The sequence below is a fragment of the Epinephelus fuscoguttatus genome, linkage group LG9 (assembly GCF_011397635.1).
Source record: "Epinephelus fuscoguttatus linkage group LG9, E.fuscoguttatus.final_Chr_v1".
In the NCBI taxonomy this organism is placed as follows: Eukaryota; Metazoa; Chordata; class Actinopteri; order Perciformes; family Serranidae; genus Epinephelus; species Epinephelus fuscoguttatus.
In genome coordinates, this window is record NC_064760.1 from 36,587,582 (window position 1) to 36,603,301 (window position 15,720).

At 40.9% G+C, this 15,720-nt stretch overlaps 1 protein-coding gene across 1 annotated transcript; it reads left to right on the plus strand.

Annotated features, from left to right (window-relative positions):
• The first annotated feature begins 35 nt into the window (after positions 1 to 35).
• Positions 36 to 13,282, plus strand: ptcd3 (pentatricopeptide repeat domain 3). Its single transcript, XM_049585681.1, has 23 exons — positions 36 to 183; positions 685 to 737; positions 2,206 to 2,245; positions 2,352 to 2,397; positions 2,501 to 2,569; positions 4,036 to 4,140; positions 5,212 to 5,335; positions 5,427 to 5,530; positions 5,998 to 6,162; positions 6,284 to 6,344; positions 6,596 to 6,678; positions 7,232 to 7,376; positions 7,481 to 7,531; positions 7,635 to 7,724; positions 7,814 to 7,842; positions 8,143 to 8,249; positions 8,503 to 8,581; positions 8,933 to 9,023; positions 9,732 to 9,817; positions 9,903 to 10,048; positions 10,195 to 10,236; positions 10,708 to 10,866; positions 13,101 to 13,282. Exons 1-23 carry the CDS (start codon positions 56 to 58, stop codon positions 13,144 to 13,146), a joined length of 2,049 nt encoding a protein of 682 aa, XP_049441638.1. The 5' UTR covers positions 36 to 55; the 3' UTR covers positions 13,147 to 13,282.
• The last annotated feature ends 2,438 nt before the right edge of the window (positions 13,283 to 15,720 follow it).

Here is a 15,720-nt window from a genome sequence, read left to right on the forward strand (position 1 = left end):
TATTCATTTAAAATACAAAGTGTTGTCATTTTTGTCTCCCCTTTTCTGAGCCCACATGGTTTTTCCCTCCCAGAAGCCTTCAGTTCGTAACAACATGGCGGCGCCCGGCAGGCACGTAGGGCATTACATCCAGAGAAACAGTCGCTTTTTGTTGAATAACGTCGAGCTTTTGCGGGGTCACAGGTAAGACAGCTTTAAAACAAAGTTGTAAAGCGGAATATTATTCAGTCGACATAATTGTCTTTTATTTGTGTTGCTACATGAGCCTCCGAGCTTCAGCTAGCATCATTTGACAGGAGGTCATGTCTTCATGAAGCTAACTTACATCACTGCAGCAAACGTTGACAAATTTGATACTTAATATATGTGAGGAAGAAGTTAGTGTTAGGCATGTAAAAGGTGTTTTTACCTTATCTCAAATATTTCATACGGGTTATATTTGTCGGTTAAAAGAGCATGAGGATTTTACAGAAGGACAAATGCTGTCTGTTATCCTCACTGTACATTCTGTGTTGAACATTATTTGCAACCATGGGTGTTATTATGATGTTATCTTAGCTAATAATAATCTACTTGGATAATAGATACTGTATGTTCATTGTGCATAAAGCAGATCTATAAATTGACACATCCCACCGGAGGACTGAAGTAGCAGTGGTTAATTTACTTTCCCATTTTTTCTAGGTGTTTTGGTTGGACTTCAGCTCTACAACAACAAGCTGCAGAAGCTAATAAAGGTAATTTGGAGTAAGATTTTTGGTCATGACTGAAACATTGTTGTCAGTACGTTGCTATTCCTATAGGACCCTTTAAAACCGAGGTTACAAAGTGCTGTAGGGGGTTAAAAGAGCAAATGAGGAATACAACACACACACACACACACACACACACACAACATATAGCGGTGTCACAGCTCAAAACAGAGTACATGATCCAAGCATAAAAAAACACCTACAATATACACAGGTCGTCAGCTGTGACTTAAACTCCTCAAGAAAGTTTGCTGACCTGATCTGGTGGAAGACTGCTAAACAGCCTGGCACCCAGGACAGCAAACACACAGTCCCCTCATGTTTTCAGTCTTCAGCGAGGTACAATTAGCAGGCCGTGTTCAGAGGACCTGAGGGGTCTAGCAGGGTTATACAGCATTAGTAGTTTACTAATATACTCTGGAGCAAAATTATTCAAAGCCTTATATGTGAGAAGGAGGATTGTGAATTTAATGCTAATTTAATCAGCAGCCAATGGTGTGACTTCAGAATCAAGGTGATGTGAGAGCTATAAGAGGTGGTAGTGAGTAGTCTTGCTGCAGAGTTTTGGACTAACTGTCACTGGGTAAAAGCGTCTTGGCTTTGGCAGGAATAAAGAGTATTACAGTAAGGCATGGATCACCAATTGTAACTGCTGGAAGGATAACTGTGGACGTATTTTTGCACTATTCCTCAGATGAAAGTACCACGACTGAATGACTGTTTTAAAATGTTTATCAGGTGATTTCAAGTGTTGTCGTCCTTGTGTCAAGGGCTCATTAATATATGCACTCATTATAGGAGGTTAAATCCTCCAGCAAACTTGTATAAAGGTTACTGCTCGTGTTTTCAATACCTGTGTAATAAAATATACGGAGGATTTGGTTTATTCGTCTGTTTATTAATTTTCAAAAACATGAGCCACACTGTTGCACAGGGTTACTACATTAAGGTCAACATTTACAGTATATTTTGAGATGATCCGACATACATCATCCTGCAGCCATGAATCTACTCACTGGAGCAATGTGCATTAAAACACAGCTGAAATAACTCTCCAACAAATGCACTATTTACTCCACCTTTAGTCATTTTTGCATAAAAATACAGTGTTTACAGCTGTTTTAGGATATAATTTAGCCATGTTAGCCTTAAAGAAACACAAAGAAACAAACTACATATTTTAAGGTTTAAGGGTGAGCCACAGATAGGTTTGGACGTTGGGAAGTATCAAGAGATGGACAAACATGGCATTTGTCGACACACACAAAATACAGACCGATCCTTCAAGTAATTTGATTTATTTGAAAATGTCTAGAATTTAGAGAAAATCTGCTCCTGTTTAATTTGAGCAAATCACCTATTAACTGCATCAGAGGTAAGGTGTTTTTTTTTATAATTGATTTTAATATATAAGTGGCATTAAAGACACACCCTTTTCTTGATGTCGTTGCAGAATCGACAGAGACTATTGTCATCCCCAGGAAGAAAACATGGTATGTGTGTTACATGACATCTTAATGTTTAATACAGTGCAGGCAACACTGTGTGCCCTATATTGAAACAGACCACCCAGACTGAATGTCACCTCTCGTTGAACAGGAGCAAGGAGGCGGTGCTGGAGGCTCTGGCTTCGACTGTTGGCAGGGTGAGAGCTCCTTCACATGTTTCTGATGACCTTTCAGTGTGGATCTTTACTTGTGTATCAATCTGTCTGTGTGTTAACTTTTTGTTTTGTTTTCTACCTCCAGGATCCTACAGCATATCCCTACGAGTATCAGGATGATCCATACCTCGCTCCCAGAACCACTGCTGAGTTTGTACGTCAAATACATGCTAATTTTTACACTGACATCATGTTACTCAACTGGATTAATTTTGTGCTCTATTTCTTTTCTGAAAGCAGTCATCTGTTATTTATAAAGGCCTATATGGGGACCTCTGGGTTGCTTAAGCTATTCTGGTCCATGCATTTTGGTATGGACGTTAATTTTAAATGGGTATTATGCAAATATGCAGATGTGTCTCAGAAAAAATGTTATCATAATTTTGGTTACGTTTTTTTATATTTCAGTTGATAACAATGTTTAAACCCTCTATGTACAGTATCTCACATAAGTGAGTACACCCCTCCCATTTTTGGAAATATTTCATTATATCTTGTCATAGGACAACACTATAGAAATGACACTGTGATATAACTTAAAGTAGTCAGTGTACAGCTTGTATAGTAGTATAGATTTACCTTCCTCTGAAAATTACTCAAAACACAGCCATCAACATCTAAACAGCTGGCAACATAAGTGAGTACACCCCACAGTGAACATGTCCAAATTGTGCCTAAAGTGTCAATATTTTGTGTGCCAACCATTATTATCTAGCACTGCCTTAACCCTTTTGGGCATGGAATTCACCAGAGCTCACAGGTTGCTTCAGGATTCCTCTCAGATGGATGATGGAGCAGATGGATGTGAAGACACCTTGCACTACCCCACCTTCAGCTTGAGGATGCCCCACAGGTGCACAGGTGAGTTTAGGGCTGGATACATACTTGGCCAGTCCATCACCTTCACCTTCAGCTTCCTCAGCAAGGCAGTTGTCATCTTCTAGGTGTGTTTTGGGTCATTATCATGTTGGAAAACTGCATTGCAGCTCAGTTTCTGAAGAGGGGCGATCATGCTCTGCTTGGAATTCATGTTTCCCTAAATGAACTGAGCTCCCCAGAGCCGGCAGCACTCATGCAGCCCCAAACCATGATGCTGCCACCACTATACTTGACTGTAGGCAAGGGACAGTTGTCTTGGTGCTCTTCACATGATCGCCCCTCTTCAGAAACTGAGCCGCAATGCAGTTTTCCAACATGATAATGACCCAAAACACACCTAGACGATGACAACTGCCTTGCTGAGGAAGCTGAAGGTGAAGGTGATGGACTGGCCAAGTATGTATCCAGCCCTAAACTCACCTGTGCACCTGTGGGCCATCCTCAAGCTGAAGGTGGGGTAGCGCAAGGTGTCTTCACATCCATCTGCTCCATGATGTCATCATGGAGGAGTGGGAGAGGATTCCTGAAGCAACCTGTGAGCTCTGGTGAATTCCATGCCCAAAAGGGTTAAGGCAGTGCTAGATAGTAATGGTTGGCACCCAAAATATTGACACTTTAGGCACAATTTGGACATGCTCACTGTGGGGTGTACTCACTTATGTGAGATACTGTATTTATAATAATCGAAAACAAATTAGGATGTAGTAAAACTGACGTATTATTGTCCCTCTCTCTCTGCAGAAGCTGTTCTCTTTCTCTCAGGAGGCTGGCAGATCTGCAGCTAAATACTTTGTCAACAGCAATCCCAAGTTCTTCACCAAAGACTTTGCTGAGCCACATATACCAGTAAGAAACACACATGTACGAGTGAATATGCAGAGGGGCTGGAGAACACATAGTCACAGGATTGACATCAAACGTGGTTACACAGCAGGCGAAAACAGTTTAAATCGAGGACAGTTCATGTCAGAAAACTGTAGTTATTCGGTCCCAGTCTAACATATCTTGTCCAGTTTCACTTTAAAAGAGCTCTATAAAATATTCAGAGCGTGTCTGTGAGAGAAAACCCACTAAAAATAGGCGATAGACTCTTACCCATTGCCGTGCTGCAGAGAGGTGTATACGGCTCTGCAGTAGACGAGTATACCTTTATGTTCAGTGTGTCCACCCGGGGGTCATATTTCCATCACTGCCAATCGAAGCCCATCAAAGCTCGAGACAACGTGAATACCCCTGACTACTGCAGAGACTCTTGTCCCAAGAATGAATGCAGATTGTAACCTTTCCCATTAAACACAAAACCTAGATGTCAGTGGGTTTTTTGTCCATTGGGAAAACAGCTTATGATTCAAAATAGCTGCACGCAGCTCTCAACATGAAGGTGGCTGATCCAGCGACTAGCAGCAAATGTTAAAACAAACAGTACTAACAACGGCAACAGTGCCGACAGAGCTTGTGGTGGTTACAAGGGAGGAACCTGAGAACGAGCATTTAGCTTCTGCACTCAGTGCTAACCACCGTATGAGCACAGTGCAGAGTGGTGATTAGCCAGCCAGTGGGACACACACACACACACACACACACACACACACACATGTACACGTGGCTGGACAGTCTGCTACAACAATGAACAGAGGTGCTCGGATTACAACACACACAGAGGCGGCGTGACCTCATTCCCTGGTTAACACCATCACTCCTCCATATCTTTACACAGCAAATAGGTGTTTGCTGCTATATTTATGCTCTGAATGTCACATACAGAATCTTTAAAGTGTAAAGCTTTGCTAATGTAACCTTTAACAGAATAAACAATATCTATGGTTATTGATTTAGCCTTGGACAACAGTGTTAATTAATTCTCATTGCATTGGTGTGTGTGTGTGTGTGTGTGTGTGTGTGTGTGTTTGTGTATAGTGTCTGATGCCAGAGACTGTGTCGCTGCTTCTCGAGGAGGTGACTGAGGAGGCACTGAAGGAACGAATCAACTTGAGGAGAGTTACAGCTGCTGTTGACATGTATGATCGACTCCTGCAAGCTGGTAAGAGCACGCACGCACGCACGCACGCACGCACATATTCTCTTATTTCAGATAGTTGCCACACATTAACTCTTTCATTTTATTCTTCCAGGCACAGCGGTCTCTATGGAAACAACCCATGACCTGTTAGACCTGATCTGTCTCTACTGTGACAGAGACCCTGTCCAGGAGAGACAACCACAGATGGAGGACATGGTGAGTCCTCCCCGATCCAAACGTCAGGGTGATGGTCAAAGACAAGTAAAGACTGCAACCAATGATTATTTTCATTATCAATTATCCACAGTAATTTTTCGAATAATTGTTTTGTCTGTAAAATGTCAGAAAATAGTGTCACGTGTCCATCAGAGTTTCGCAGAGTCCAAGATGACATCTTCAAGTGTCATATTTTGTCCAGTCAACTGTCCAAAGCCCCCAAAATATTCAGTTGACAGTTGTAAAGGCAAAAAAAGCAAGCCAGCAAATTACATTTGAGAAGCTGGGAGCTGGGAGTTTTGGCATTTTGTCTTTAAAAAACGACTAAAAACAACTGTTAATATCAAAATAACTGCCATTAATTTAGTTGATCAACAAAATCAACTAATCGTTGCAGCTCTAGATACATTGAGCCAGAGACTTCAGACATCATATTAATAGTACAGTATATATGTGTGTGTTTTCAGGAGGAGTCAGGAGAGGAAGTGAAGAGAAAGAAAACAAGGTTTGGTCGGGCTGCAGACCTGCTGAGATCCACCTGGAGAGAAAACAACAATGCAGAGAGAATCTTTAACCTGCTGCCAGAGAGAGACACACGGTGTTACTCCGCTCTGATCAGAGGCATGGTGATGGTATGGACACAATCATTACTGACAGTGCGAGTACTGGGTTGTGGAGGGATTGTTGTGGCACTAAAATAGTTATTTTGGTGCATCTAGATTAAAGTGCATATGTTTTTCTGTCTGTCCCCAGCATGGAGCCCACGCAAAGGCCTTCAGTATGTACACAGACTTGCTAAACAACAGGCTGAACGGTGAGTTCAACAGATAACAGGAAGAGAAAATCGCTCATCACTTACTTAAGTGTGTTCAATTGAAAATACAGCCCATTGGTTTTGACAGTGTGTATTGCTGTCAGTGTTATTCCTGATACGACCATTAGATGGTACCAAAGTATTACATTATCAAATCCTAGACATAGTGGCTCTCTGAAGCCTGCAGGTAACTCACTGAAGTTACATTGTACTGGAAACAGATGACCAATAACCCAGCCTTCTCTTTCCAGCTGACGTCCACATCTTCAACGCGTTGATTTCAGCAGCTCCAGATGTTAGAGAAAAATTCAACGAGAGATGGGACCTCATCGCGGTAAGACCGCGTGCACTGTTTTATTCACTGTTCAGAACTTTGATACAGATCACCAGGTTTCCTGATCAAACACCTTTTAGTGTCATTAAATTAGATATTAGGTTAATAGAAAAGATATGATGAAATGAATACTCTACTCTACACTATTCACACAGAAAAGTAGAATATATAAAGTGTGAAATTATTTAAGAAATTATTAAAAACCAGCCTTATTTGAAATGTTAGTTTATCATTATTCTTCTATTTCTATGACATAACAGACTTTTGAAAAATGGCATTTTTAAATAAGATGTCTGTGATGAATTGGAGATAAACCAACAAATAAAATTATTTAACCAATTAATGATTCCTTTATGAGGTGCACGATAATTACTTTAACTTTAGACACTTTAAGACTCGAGAGAGTAAGATATGAACAGACTGTAGTGTGAAATTTGAATTTGCAATTCCTTTGGACATGCATGGCTGTTAAAGTCACGTCCTGTGGCAGGGGAAGCGTTTCCATGATGGTAAGCTCGTTTAAACGCCCAGTTGTTTCTCTCTCCGTCTGCAGGAGCTGTTGAAACAGATGAAGCAACAGAAAGTTCAGCCCAACCTGCTGACCTTCAACAGCGTTTTCAAAGCTCTCAGACGCTGTGGGTATGTGGCCAGAACACAAGCTCTACCCACTCTGAATGAGATGAAGGCTCTGGGAATAGGTGACTACACACACACACACACATAGGGGTACAGTAGGGAGGCAATAATAGTATTTCTCTGAAAAATCAACTTTGTGTAACTGTGTGTGTTTGTGTGTGTTCAGCTCCCAGCCTGGCCACCTACCACCACATCGTGGCAATCTTTCACAAAGCAGGTAAACAGAGTTTGGTGTCACATTACACTTGAGCATTACTGGTACAGTCTTTGACGTTGTCCGCACGCTGAGTTGTATTAAGTGGTTTTTATTTCCTCTCCAGCCTCCACTGGCAAGAACAACACTGACATTTTACACAAAGTGATGTCAGAGCTGGCAGGAACCAGCTTCACCTGCCAGGACCCTAATGATGGTATGTTGTTGTGCATGTGTGTAATGACTTTTGGAAATAAGCCTTCATTTGTCTAAAATAGATCTAATAATGAATATTTTTCTTTCCAGTTCAGTTCTTCATGAGCGCAATGAGAATAGTAAGTCTTTTTTTATTACCTGTTTTGTTTAAATATTTATCAGGAATGGGTGTCTGCAAAGTGCAAGTCCTTTTTTAGAACTATGACAGAGTCTTTAGTGACGAGCCTGTTGTTTCAGGCCTTTTATTTTATCAAGCACTTAAGTTTTTTTTGGTGTACCTTTAGAGTTACTGTTAAATCGTGAATTACACTTTCTGCTTAACTTCTAGTTCAATCAATCCTGCCTTCCTTCTTCACATTAATGGTTCATGTGTTTGTCCACCTAACCTGTTGCCTCCCTGCCTGTTTTTGTCATGACAGTGTATGGATAGTAAAGACCTGGAGCTGAGTTATAAGGTCCAGAGCCTGGTGGAAGTGGGACAGAACTGGAGGCTTCTGGGAGAGCCCTACCAAAAGAGTACATACTAGTAAGTAAAAAGCCTTCCACAGACTTAAAACACGTCCCCTGTACCTCCTATATCCAGGCACCAGGGTGGCAGGAAACAACTGGGATGTTGTGGGAGATTTTGGTCATTTAATCAAGCATGTTAGTAATAGAACATATATGTATTAGCTTCAGTGTAGCCTGGACCCTGTACTTAAAGTGAATAGATCCAATTATGTTGATGGATTCCTACATTTTTGTCCTATGCAAGTGAACCTGTCCTCTCTCCTCTTCAGTGGTCGCTTCTTCAGCCTGCTGTGTATGATGGAGCACATTGACGTGGTGTTGAAGTGGTACAGACAGCTCATTCCCTCGGTCAGTACATCAGCAGCTAGGTCATCACTGTGTCACCAATTCTTCATCATTATAGCAATTACCCACACTTTTCTACAGTGTGTGTAATGATGTGTCCGTCACCAAGATTTATCTAAGAGTTTTGTTCACAGTTTAAGGTCACCACCCTTTGACTTAAGTCCTGGACAAGGCCTGTGACACACAGTAGACTTCTTTAAGATGTCTTGCAAAAAAAATGGGATAATCTTTATCTTTCATGTTTGAATTTATCTCTCAGTAATTCTTTCTAGGAGATAGTGAGATGGATAATTTACTATCTACCCTTGCTTTATGGGAGTAAACAGTACTTTTGATTGTATTTTGTCTTTCCAGTTGCACTACCCGCACCATCAGGGAATGAGGGACCTGCTGCAGGCTCTGGACACCGACAGTCGTCTGGACCTGCTGCCCACTATATGGAAAGGTAAAGGAATCCAATGATGCATTTTCACTGAATGGTTCAGCATGGCTCATGCCATTTTGGGGTTTTCATAAGCAAACGTGGGTGTAACTGGTATTTTTTGGTACTGTCTCAATTGAGTCTCCAAGCGAGCTGAGCCGATACTATAAGGTGGACTTATAAGACTATAGACCACTCACTGGACAAAGAGAATTGTCACTAGAGCGACAGGGGACATCCTGCTCAAACCTGCCAATTTTTATATCCAAGCTACCAATATTTGCCAAGAGCAACCACATTTCTTTATTGACTCAACCTAGATTTGAAAAAAAAATGGCAGCCCAAATAACCTTTAAGCAGTTTTCATTTAATCTGAAAACAAACAAAGAAAATCCAGAATACCTCAAAGTGTTTAATGCCACCTGTCAGACCATCTGCACGGGAAAATGAAATAGAGAAAAGGACCTGATCCCAAAATTGAGTTGAGTCAGGGTGAACCATGCAGTGGGAATAAGATATAATATCAGCACATGTCCTGAGTCGATCACTCAAAAAAAATCTGGCAGTTAATGACATAGACTATGTTTACATTGTTAGAAACTTGACTTTTCACTGCAAAGACAGTTTAAGACAGAGACACTGATACAAACTGAATGAGTTATAAAAAAGAAAAATCAGGATGTCAGACGAACAACATCTGAGTCTGTGTCTATTCTCTGAATCTGTTTGCAGATATCTGCTCTCTGGGTCATGATAATAAGTCAGATCTGGTGGAGGAGCTGCTCGCTCTGATGGCCAGAGACAGACACAGTCCTGAGGTCAGTGAGGCGGGGACATGATGACAGACTGGAGACAGTGAAGCATAGACCCAGGCTGTATTTATGAATAAATGTGTTTCTGCAGGTTCAGGAGTCTTTTGCAGTGTGTGCTCTGGATGTAAAGAGTGTGTTTGATGAGGAAAGAGGGAAGATGCGTCTGGAGTGGAGCAACTCCTCCCTCTCTAACATCATCTCCCTGCTGCTGCGAGCCAACAGAACCCAACAGGCCTGGTGAGGGAGATAGTTGTATATCTGTCTGTCAGTCAGTCCATTTACAGGAGAGCTTTTACCATAGTCTGACTCTGCTAACGTCCACCGCCAAATACTGTTAAAGTGAAATAAATCTGACTTCTCCCTCACTCTGTTTTTATCTTCAGGGAGATGCTGAAGCTCTTCAAATCCAACAACAGAGTTCCTGAGTAAGTCTCTGCCCCAACTTCAAACATAAAAAATCTCTTTAAAAAGTCTTCAAGTGACCAAAGAGCTCTAATTTAAAGCATTTTTCACATATAAACTATAACAAATGTAACTGATATTTCACTTTGAAAAAACTATCATTGGAAATTTTATGGCATCCTCAAACTGGTAATCACACGTAATAAAACTGAAACTGCTTTTGTTGGCTCCAGCATCTCAAACTCATCATGACAGGAGGTTTCAACACAACCGGTAAACGTGTCACTAGTGCAAGGTCATAAAATGTAATTGTGTATTAATACAAATAGTAAAGCATCAGATTTATGAATGTGAGTGACTTAGGATGTCACTGTTCCAACAGATAAAACAAGTTGCAGGTATAACGTGTAATTCGATTCCAGCACTTGTTCTGACATGGCACACATTTGGCATAAATGCTCATGTTCTCTTTGTGACTGTGTGTTTTCTGTCAGTGAGCAACTGTTAGAGGACTTCATGTCAGTGTGTCACAGCAAAAGATCTCCCGGAAAAGCAGTGGAGCTGGTTCAGCTGTCTGCAGCCTTCTGTCTGTCTGCAACACCAAGGCTGGCAACGCGAGCACTGGCTGAGTTTGATCTGACTGAGGAACAGAGGTGAGAAGATGTATTATATGACAGCAGGACATGTTTTTTGATCTGGGACAATCACTTGCAAAAACATCACATTGTATAATGGGTGAAACAAGAATAACCAAGGACAAACTGTCATGACAGGAAACATAACGGAAAAAGAGAAAAAGGCCGATCACTGTCATTTACAAACACCAGGGGCCTGTTTCACAAAGACACACTCTGACAATGACTGAGACTGAAACTCAGATTTTAAATAGACATCTAAAATCATCTGTTGCATACAGCTGTCTGGCTCTTACCTTTTTAAAGTAGGGCTAATATGCTATGAATTCTGGGTAAATTATTAAAGACAATTGATGGAACAACATCGTCACCCTGCTCTGCTTCATTGACTGCAGCAGGAAATGTTTGCCGTCTGGCATAATTAAACAGTTACAAGGACTCAGCAAAGGCATGTCACAATAAAAATAAATTCCAGTAACACAGAATCTAAAGTCAGTGCAGAGCTGAGGCGCTGTAGCTTACAAATATGGCAGGGCTCATTACTTCTTATAACCCATCAGTCAGGGTCAGGGTCAAGTTTCCTTGGTCTAATGAAAATGACTAACGTCTTCTCTGTTGGATATTTCTGTCACGTTACTGCACTCTTTAAAAACTCTTTCTCTTCTCATCACTCACTTTACAAAGCAAAAATGATGAGCCACGTTTTGCTCTTTTTGTCACTTTGCCACAGGTCAACAGTGTCACTGATTGTTACCATGGAAACATGGATTTTAGTTTAGGGGCCTCATTACAGAAAGTCTGAAATCCTGTCCTATGTCAGTTTAAGATGACATTTAGGATTTTTGGTGTTACAGAAACATACAAAGCTAACTGCATTTAGTAAAGTCCGATCTTATCTTAGGATAGGAATTTAGCTGTTACAGAACTGTCCATAATTAGGGATTTCCCATGTTTGGATTCCTAAATTAGGAGGGCATAGACCCTGTGCTTAATTCCAAATAACTGCCAAAAATGTGTCTGTGTGGCAGTGACGATGAGGATGACATAAACACCAAAATATAATGATGACAGGCTACTCACATTGTGCGATGTAGCTTTAAATTTCTTGGAACATGCATTAATGGCTATATCAAGTGTCAAGATGATTAATTAATAATGCATAATAATTAAAATAATCAATAATTTATTTTGAATTTGATCGATGTCCACCAACCTGATTACTGCCTCTGACTCCTTGTAGACGACATTAAACGCCCCTTCTTTGTCTATGATAGCAACAAGCTCGCTAGCCAGTGACAAGTGAGAGCTGTTGGCTTGTCCATCTTGAGGAGACTACCAGTTTGTGTATGTTTTCAACGTACACTAAAGCATGACAGGGCAAGTGCCAAATTAAGAATCTAAGTTACAGTTGTAGTTAAGATTTTTGAAGTTCGGATAAGATCTGAGGTAGGATAGGACACAGTCACGAGTTTAGAAATTGCTTCTGTAATAGGAGGAAAGGATTTTTCCTATGTTTATCAACGACTCACTTTTAACTGGTGAGCTAGCTTGCTATCATGGACCAAAAAAGATGGGTGTTCAATTTCAGCTGCAAGGCAATAATTGTGAGTGGAGGAGAGGAAACCCCACCTTTTCAGGAGGTTTGGGTTTTTTTATGACGTCATCATACAGTTGATTATATTTCAGTGTTCATGTTGTTATTGTCATCTCCATGTGGACCTCACGACAGCCATTTTGGCAGTTATTTTGAATTTGAATAGGGCTATACCATCCTAATTTAGGAGTCCTAACATGGGAAATCCCTAATTAAGGACAGCTCTGTAATCGCCAAATTCTTATGCTAAGATGACATTGAGAGTGGCCGAACGCTACAGAGCAGTCTAACAGATCTTCGTTAGAGCTTTGGTGCTTCGTATTGTCTCCCCAGGTTTAATCAGAACCCCATCTGTGGAGATGTCAGGTGTGATGGATGAACAAATTAACACCAGTTCAGTGACCAATCCATAGTTTTTGAGCCTCAGAGACAAAATTAAGAAGATCAGTTTTCTGTTAGGAGTGGAAGTTTCCAGCCACAGCAGCTCCACATAATATCCTGTCCTTTTTAACACAGAAGAGGAGCATCTGAGACAGATGTTACACAGCTGGGAACTACAGTGGAAAATGTTCTAGTTGCATTTGATCTCTGTAATGTATCATATGTATTTACTTGTCTGACAGCCTTTATTAGACACTTGCTTTTGTGTCCCATACAGAGCTGTGTTATCTGAACTGGAGTCGACAGAACAGCCCTCTGACTGAAGGAGACAACAGTGGGTGAACTACCATCATGCCGACCCACTGATGAAAGAATCTCACAAATTCATGGACTGTGCTTGTGTCATTATCTGTGTAATAAAAATGTATGTCACATAAATAAAATCTGAACCTCTTGTAATGCTTTTGTCTGTGTGTGTGTCAGCTAGAGGACACTGTTTCTCCTCGTTCAGGGAATTGTTAAGTATCTCACTTCAGAGTTATTCAGCATATTTTACAATTTCTGTCCTGCTCTGTGAATTAGATTATTCTTTTTAGCTCAGCAATTCATGAATGTGAAGTTCACACTTGAGGGCATTTGTATTTTCTGCAGAATCCATGACAATAAAAAATGTGGCTTGGAGGGAAAGACACAGAAGCAAATTTGTCTTGGTGATAACTGACCAACTTCCTCAAACCACTGATAAGCTACTTCCTCAAAATGCTGCATGTGTGTCTCATGTAAGGCGGTTAGGAATGCTGGTTTGGGCACTTCATTGTCCCACTTAACCCTCCTGCGGGTTTAGTAGAAACAGATAAATAAACAGCGGCGTGTGTGCTGATGCATGTATGCACTGTGTTTTTGCAGACTATGGGAGTTTTATTGGCAGCATGTCTAGACAAGACAAGTGCCAGAGGTGTAATGTGTGTGTGTGTGTGTGTGGACACAACTTAATTACAACATCACTCCAGCCATTCAAAGCTGAACCACTGCTCGCTTTAGAATAATATTTAGAAAGGAAGGTCAATTAAATACATACTTAAGCTTAATAGTTGTGTTTATTGTGTTCATTTAATGGCACTATCAGCAGTAATCCCACTCAGTGCATGCAGAGGAAACACTGTGAAGTCGTGGGTGTGTGTGCAAGCCTGTACAGGTGTGCGTGCCTCAATCAAAATGCTTTTTTTTTTTCATCCAATCATCAGCCGAGCTGCGGGTATGACCTTATAAGGACAAGTGGGCTGAAGTGAGGGGGGACTTTAAGATGGGTGTGGTCTGGGGAATTGTTCTGCACAGGACCTGCCTAAAGCCACACACACTCACACACACAAATATACTCCCTGATAAACTCACTAGTGTCGCCTTTCAAACTCACCACACAACCTCAGGGATTGTTTTCTCCTTTGACCGTGGGAAAACGCACACATTCACACCTTCACTCATTCATTTATAAACTCTCTTACATGCTCTCACATGCACCATTTTGGGAATTGTCTGCAAAAACACTGAAGAAAGTTTTTCTCGTTCCCTGTTCAAGAGAAAATTAAAGTTTGACTGATGTAAAAACAGTTGATCCTTCTGTGAGACGTACTGTTAAAGATTATAAATGATCTGAATGAACAGCCTGGGCGAGCTGGAATAATGGGAGATGTATGAAGTTACCAGTGACAATGAGGAATTTGATTCGCCTGGATGAAAGGCAAAGACATCACCAAATAGTTCCTGTTCTGCAAGCTTGCAAAAAACAACTGTGGAAGTGGCCAGTCACAAGCATTCCTTTCTCCCACTCCTTCATGCATCATGAATGTACCGCACTGGGGTGGAGGTCAGAGGTCAAACCTGTTCACAAACACAGGATGTGATGGAACATCCTCTGATGTTTTTCATACGTCTCCCACATGGTGCTTTGTAGCATTTCTGACTTAATGTAATGTTAAAATAAATTTCAGTCTCCTGGGTTTTACAGTAGGCAGGTGGTTGTTCTCTTAAAAGTTACTTCATGAAAGACGAGGAAGTGAGGGAGGATAAGGCAAAGGAATAAACAAGTGCGCGCGGTATGAGGAAGGAGCAGAAAGAGATGGGGATGGAGGAGGTAGGCTGGGAAGAGAGGTGGGACCAGGTCATTGTTTTGCAAGTTACAAGTAAGTCTCAAGTCTTTGCAGTGAAGTCCCAAGTCAAGTTTCAAGTCCTAAAGCTTGAGTTTCAAGTCCTAAAAAAGTCATAATGACCTCTTCACCAAATGTGATGTCATTTTATTAGAAAAATAATATACTAAATTTCCACAAATCAAAAAAATTGTTAAAAAGAATGACACAGCTGTTAAGCTAATGTTAGCTAAGCATTAGCTTGCTATGTTTTAGTTAGTTGACATAGTTTTTTATGTAAATGAAATTATCTTTGGTGTCATGTTTCTCCAAATGGCCCACAGTGACGTAACGTTAGCTCTTCATTGTTCTCCTCCTCTCCTGCAACTTGACAGGATGCTGTTGGATTGGTTGCTGGGAGTTAATAGGGTTAATGTTAGTTGATTCAGGAAACAAAAATAAAAGTGTTGATTTGTGGCGCACTCTTTAAACAACAGGCTACTTTCATCTTTGAGTTTGGGGGAATCTCCTAGGTCTGAAATTTGTGACACATCCCAAGCCAGCCTGAGCTGGAGATGATAAACTTGAAATCATATAATTTCATTATTCAAACTCTGAGTGATCCCAAATTTGGTGTGACAGTGTGCAGGGGCTTCTTCTACATGTGTAGAAGAACAGAATGTGAATATCCTGATGCATTGAGGAAATAAAGCACTACTAACACATAAGTGCAATGAGCTTAAAATCTTAAAATGGGGATTTTTGCAAAATGAG